Source organism: Apium graveolens, chromosome 9 (genome assembly GCF_009905375.1).
Source record: "Apium graveolens cultivar Ventura chromosome 9, ASM990537v1, whole genome shotgun sequence".
Taxonomy (NCBI): domain Eukaryota; kingdom Viridiplantae; phylum Streptophyta; class Magnoliopsida; order Apiales; family Apiaceae; genus Apium; species Apium graveolens.
In genome coordinates, this window is record NC_133655.1 from 274,365,113 (window position 1) to 274,372,136 (window position 7,024).

Below are 7,024 nucleotides of genomic sequence, written 5' to 3' on the forward strand. Positions count from 1 at the left end.
CCAAGAAATCCCAGAGTGTATTTTCTTTTATTCCCCACCAGTATCTCGATAAACTACGTTCAAAATCTTTAATTATCTCCTGAGGTAATAGGAACATGCTCATCGCATAAATAGGCATACCTTGGGCCACGTTTTTAATGAGAATCTCCTTCCCTGCTTGAGAGACCTAACCCTCCTTCCACGATTGAACTCGATTTCGCATTTTGTCCTTTAAAAAACCAAACACTCGAGATTTGTTGCGTCCCACCATGTTTGGAAGCCCCAAATAGGTGACATTATCATCAGTTTCTCTCACCTGCAAAATCTGACAGACTCGATCTCTACAACTTCTCGTGACATTCGAACTATACATCACTGATGACTTCTTGAGATTCACTTTCTGGCCTGATGCTTCTTCAAAAACTTGAAGAAACTCCATGAGATTTAACGCATCACTATCGTCAGCATTAGAAAAAATAGCTATCATCTGCAAAAAATAAATGACTAATGCTTGGAGCATCTCGACAGATCTTGATACCTTTAATCAACTGATTGGACTCATATTTTCTAATCAATGCAGAGAGACCCTATGCACAAAGGATGAACATATACGGGGATAATGGGTCTCCTTGACGAAGTCCCCTACTAGGAACTACTGGCCCCATCTCTCTCGCCCCATGAGTGATAGAATAATTGACTGAACTAACACACTTCAGAACTAATTGAACCCACAAATCATGAAAGCCCATCTTGCTCATTAACTCTCGAAGATATTCCCACTCTATCCGGTCATAGGCTTTACTCATGTCAATCTTTACCGCCATACAACCTTTCTTTCCCCTTCTCTTCCGTTTTAAATAGTGAATCATTTCATAACCCACCATTATGTTGTCAATGATCAACCTTCCCGGAATGAAAGTACTTTGATTTTCCGAAACCACTCCATCCAGCATATTTTTCATTCTATTTGCCATCACTTTAGTAATGATTTTAACCAATACCTTACAAAGAGATATTGACCTTAAATCTCCCACGTAGTTGGGCATTTCTTTTTTGGAATGAGAACCACATCAGTCTCATTAAGTCCCTCTGGAAGCATCTTTTCTTGCATAAACATCCTGTCCAGCTCAACTACATCGTGACCAACAATCGCCCAATGTTTCTGGTAAAACATTGGTGTCATCCCATCTGGTCCAAGCGCTTTTTCAGGATCCATTTGAAATAAAGCTGATCTAACCTCGACCTCCGTCACCTGCATTAATAACTCTGAGTTTTGCTCCTATGTTATTTTCGTATTAATGCATTCAACAACCTCACTCCGGTTAACATGAGTTGCAGTAAATAAGTGTTGATAATGCTGCGTAATGTGGTCTGCCAAGCCATCATCCCAATCAACCCAAGTTCCCTCAGCATTCTTCAACCGAGAAATCTGATTCAACCTTTTCCAAGCAGTAGCTGTTGCATGAAAGTACTTGCTATTTTTATCGCCATAATGCAGCCACTATTTCTTGCTTTGTTGTCTCCAAAAAATTTATTTTTGTTCTAAAACCAATAATAAGCCATCATTCGCCTCCTTGTACCTCCTTATGGACTCACCATCTCTGAATTTTCTCCACTTTTTCATCTCCTTTTTGAAGTTCTTGATACGATCATTGAATTTACTCGTTATTTCCTTTCCCCACTAATCTAAATTTTCTGCACAAAACTTTATTTTGTCTTGAATTTTACTATTAGCACACATCTCCCAACTTTCAAGAACAAGCTGAGCACACATTGGTTCAGTCAACCATGCATTTTCAAATCGAAACTTTCGTTGACCTGTACACTTTTTACTCGCTTCAGGGATTAATAAAATCATACTATGGTCCGAAGAAGAGCCCTCCAGGTTATACAATTTTCCAGTTGGAAACATATTCAACCATGCCACTGTGGTTAAGGCCCTATCTAATCTTATTTCAGTCCAAGTTGTTGTTCCCCTGCCCCTCTCCTATGTAAACTGATGGACAACTAAATCCATGTCAATCAACCCCGTATCTTCTAATGCATCATTAAAACCCTCGACCAACGCATTTGGATATATAGCTCCACCATTCTTATCTTGCTGAGATACAACATTATTTAAATCGCCTATAGCACACCATGGCAGGTTGGAATCTCGGGCCAAATTCCTAAGAAGATCCCAGGTCTTTCTTCTTTGTTAAAGATCAGGTTCTCCATAAATTCATGTAAGTCTCCATGTACTCTTGCCATCAACACTAACTTCCACATCGATATGGCTACCAAACAAACTCTTCAACATAATATGATCCTTATGCTTCCATAACAGTGTCAATCCACCACTCCTACCCACTGCATCCACCGAGATTAACTTATCAAACTTCAAGCTTCTTCGCATTATCTCCATTCTACCTTTACTATCAATAGTTTCACAAAGAAAAACAATAGTTGGTCTCTTTTGATGAACCATGTCTTTAAGGAATCGAAAATTCAAGGGGAGACCTATTCCTCGACAGTTTCAACTAATAATATTCATAATCCTAGGCGGGCCTGCATTGCAGCACCCGCCTCTGTCTCATTTTTTTGGTTCTGTGTTGATGATATGTATATTTCCGTCATTGTCACATCTGTTGGGCCATGTGTTTGGGCTGTCTCATCACTGTATGTTTCCTCCACCCGTCTACGCTTTGGGTCAAGTAAAAAAATCCCATGATCCATAACTATCTCTCCGTCTTTGTTTTCATTTAAAATATGTCCACCTATTTGAATTTTAGGCGCCACTTTCTCAACTAAAATTGCTACGTAATTATCTCCCCCACTTTTTACTCCACCAATCTTACCCGTATCTATCTCAGCTCCTACAATTACGGGATCATGCTTACTGGTTGCACCCATCTCGGTAACCTCCTTCCCTGTTTGAATTTCAAATTTCGGCATCCCACCAGTCGCCGAAATTTGGCCTCCTTGACGTAACCATTTTGATCTGATGACATAATTTCTTCTCCTTGGTTCCGCCTTCATCCATATACCATACAGTCTCTCTATATTTACCAATGGTGTATCAAATATTCGTTCACAAAACTTCTCATTATGCCTCATCATTCCACATATGAAACAGAAAGTTGGCACACCATCATATCTAAAATTCACCCAGCTCCAGGTATCGGCATTTTTTCTTAGTTTCATCATTCTCTTTAATGGCTTATCCAGTGGTATAGACACTCGAACTCGCAAATATTCCCTCCAAACCCCAACAAAATTTTTACTATCAGACTCCACAAACTTTCCAATGTAATTCCCAATGTCCTGAACTACTCTGTGACATAAAACCCGGACTCATTCCATGAAGCTGAACCTATAAATCCAGATTATTGATGGCTAGCGATCTAGGATCATCCCCATCCTTCATACGAGAAAATACTAACCGGAACCGACCAAAAGTCCAAGGGCTACCCTCTATAACCCTTTTAATGTCCACCTCATGATAGAACTGAAAAATGAATTTGTTGTTCTCCAGTGCCTTCACATAAAAACCCCTTCCTGGTTTCCATAACGACGCCATTTTGTGTTGCATTGCCTGGAAATCAATTGGGGAATCAATCAAGAACTTCTCCACTAGACACCATCGGACATCGATCTCAGAAATACACTCATATGTATTTCCCTCATACGTTATTCTCCCCTCATCCTCATCCTCTATTCTGAAGTTTGAAAAGTTATCCTCCATTTCACGTAAAACTTGATTCTGATCCGCCATATCAAATGAGCAAAGTAAACAAAGAAAAAACACTCAGAATACAAAACTGATTAAATGTTTATAACAATCATACCATGACAATAGTCAAGACATTTTAGCTTTTTTAAATATTTATTAACATCTCGAGCTCTTAAATTCAATTATAAGGGTTTTGTTTAAAAAAAATGGCACTCCGGTTTCTTAGTGCTCTCTTAAATTACTAAAACATGATCTTCATTCTTTATCTTTTTTTTTGACATGACTTCATTCTTTATCTTTATCTAGTGCTCCCTTATAGGAATTTTAGCAATAAAAAATTTATTTCTCTCTCTTCTTTTTACCTCTCTCTCTCTCTCTCTTCCACTTTTTCTCCATATCTTTTCAAATTTATTAATATAATAATAATAATAATAAGGAAGGAGTATAGAGATTGGAGTTAAAATAAAAAATTATATCCTGAATTACTAAGAGTCAATATTATATTTATATTTTATATTATTTATAAAGAATACTAGCATACATTTGACTTGCTCAAAATGTATCATCAGCAAAGACTAACCATAGTTATGCTTGTTATGACGGAAATGTTCACCTCTAACGATAATCAGATCACTCTACAATTAATTGTGTAAGGCATAATATGGAAATGTGTACTACAAGGGTAACAAAATATCAAATATCTGAATTTCATTGTATGTATTTTATGGAGCAAGCAGTAAAAAATCAAGAGGCCATGAATATGTGTGTTCACTGAAACAAGTGCTACTCTAACTAAACTGGGAGAGTAGGAATACTTTGTTCATTTCTAAAGAAATTCCTAGGATCAACTCTAGTTTTTATCTTCACTAATCTATCAAAATTGCTCTTAAAATATTTTACACCATAAGTTTTTGCTTGTGCATAGCTAGCATTGCAGATTGGATTTTGACCAATGCCAAGATCTCTGTAGTTCTGAAATGCTTCCCTGGGAGAGCTGGTCACATATGGAGCCATGAAATGGTAAAATTCTCGCGACTCGTTCATATAATGCTCTGCATGGATCTCTCTGCTTTGGTTCCAGTCTTAAAATATGTTGGATCTTGAATCAATAACCTGATCTTTGAGGCAATGGAACTGCATGCTCTGAAATCTCGTCCATACATCCTCCATATGGATTCCAATGCATAGTTATGTCCCCTGATTTTACCAACTTCTCGATAATGCGTTCCAAGCCTTGCTTTAAAATAGTGTTTTTAATAAAATTTGATTTAGATTTTGTGTAACTTCTGCCATACCAGACTCGTTCGAGTAAGATATCAATCGATGTTCCCGTGGGGATCGCATTCCAGAATAGTACATATTCGATCCATTTCATTTCGGTGCAATAATGTGGAGTCAATCCAAGTTCTGGGAGATGCTTTTCCAGCACTTTAAGTAGCCCTTTGATTTTTCCCAGGAAGAAACCTATTAATGTTACCTTAATTGTCTTCTTATATACTCCCGGTTCAGAGAGCTCTATCCTGAGAAAGAGATCATCTGGTAGCTTTGTGGCCACATTTTGATATTTATAAATAAGATCTATTAGTCCTTGTTTCGTCGTCTTGTCGACGACAAAAATAGTGACAATTTCTGGAACCAAGACCAATTTAATCTTCCAGGACAAAATAACTCCAAAGCTAGCACCACTGCCTCCTCTAATAGCCCAAAAAAGGTCCTCCCCCATTATTTTTCGGTCCATGATTTTCCCATCAATCCCTGTAATTTTAGCGTCAACAATTTTATCAACCGATAGTCCATATTTCCAAATCAAGTTGTCATATCCACCACCACTAAAGTGCCCACCAACGCCTACCGTATGACAAACACCTGTTGGAATAGCAAGTGTAGTACAACTCGCCAAGAAGTGCTCCAGATTCCACCCAAGAAGTATTATCTGCTAAATCAATATTAATAGATCAAAAATTAAACAAGTCTAGGATGACAAAGGGAATGTTAGCAGTATACGAGAGGCCCTTATAGTCGTGCCCGCCACTTCGTGTCCTCATCAATAAATTGGTTTTATCACAACACTTGATGGCTTCTCGAACATGTTGGTTTTATTTTTAATCCAAACTTGTTTTTCTGTCTTAAAATAAATTAGATGTAGTGTTTTATTTTTATGAGTGACTTGGTCATATGCTAGAACTAGTTTTTAGGGAGTAAACATTGCAGTAGAGGTTGTGGAGACAAATAAGGGAAGTTGATGATTTTGAGGAACTAACCCAGTTAGGATTTTCAGTTATATATATATTTTGTATGCATCTGTTATTTTTGCTAATGTAATCAGCTAGTTTTTTTTCTCAGTTTTATATAAATAACTTTCATTGATTAAGTAGTCTTAACATTATGGTATCAGAGCTTTGATTAAATCTGTGAATGCCCAAATACATGCCAAGAATGGACACACAGAAATCAAAGGAAGGATCTGTGGGCTTGAACTACCCCATGCTGGCAATGAACAACTATCCTGCGTGGTCATTGAAAATGAAGGTCTTCATGCAGGCACAAGGTGTGTGGGATGCAGTCGAACCAGAGGACCCAAAGATAGTTGTAGACACGAAGATGGATAAGGTTGGTTTAGAAGTTATATATCAAGGGATACCAGAAGATATGCTCTTATCCATAGCTGAGAAGAAGACTGTGAAGGAGGCATGGGATTCACTGAAAATAATAAGCATTGGGGCTGATCGAATTCAGAAGGCGAAAGTTCAAACACTTAGAACGGAATTTGAATCAATAAATATGAAGGAGATCGATAATTTGGACGAGTTTTGTTTGAATCTATATGGCATCATCTCAAATATTCGACTCCTAGGAGAAAAGATGGAGGAAACTAATGTGGTAAAGAAACTCATGAGGGTTGTTCCTTGTAAGTACCTTCAAATTGCTTCAACAATAGAACAATTTGGAGATATGGAAAGCATGTCAGTAGAAGAAGTCGTGGGTCGATTAAAGGCACACGAGGAGAGGCTTAGAGGTCAGAATGAAAGCACAGGTGGGCAACTTCTATTGACGCAGGAGGAATGGTCAAAACGAGCTGGCAAATGGACAAGTGACAAGGGAAGAGGCGGCCCTATCAATCGTGGTAAAGGGCGAAATTACCTTAAGAATAACTCTGGTGTAAAATCCCGTCACAATCAGGCGGAAGATGGAAATGGCAGTAACAACACGGGACGAGATCGTAGCAAAATCAAATGCTATAATTGTCAAGTGTTTGGCCACTATGCATCAGAATGTAGAAAACCACGGCGTGAAAGAGAATGGCGACGTGATATGGATCAGAAACTGGAAGCC

The 7,024-nt window shown here is 38.1% G+C and overlaps 1 protein-coding gene across 1 annotated transcript; it reads right to left on the minus strand.

Annotated features, from left to right (window-relative positions):
• Positions 1-4,796: 4,796 nt before the first annotated feature.
• Positions 4,797-5,780, minus strand: LOC141686374 (berberine bridge enzyme-like 5). The gene is made up of 2 exons (XM_074491412.1): positions 5,757-5,780; positions 4,797-5,624 (listed from the first exon to the last, which is right to left on the minus strand). The coding sequence occupies exons 1-2, from the start codon at positions 5,778-5,780 to the stop codon at positions 4,797-4,799; spliced, it is 852 nt and encodes a 283-aa protein (XP_074347513.1).
• Between the last annotated feature and the right edge of the window lie 1,244 nt (positions 5,781-7,024).

Coding starts and splice junctions, on each gene's coding strand:
- LOC141686374 (XM_074491412.1), bottom strand. CDS start 5,780: ATGTTCGAGAAGCCATCAAGTGTT. Junction 5,625..5,756: donor TCGAGAAGCCATCAAGTGTT/GTGATAAAACCA, acceptor TTGATTTAGCAG/ATAATACTTCTTGGGTGGAA.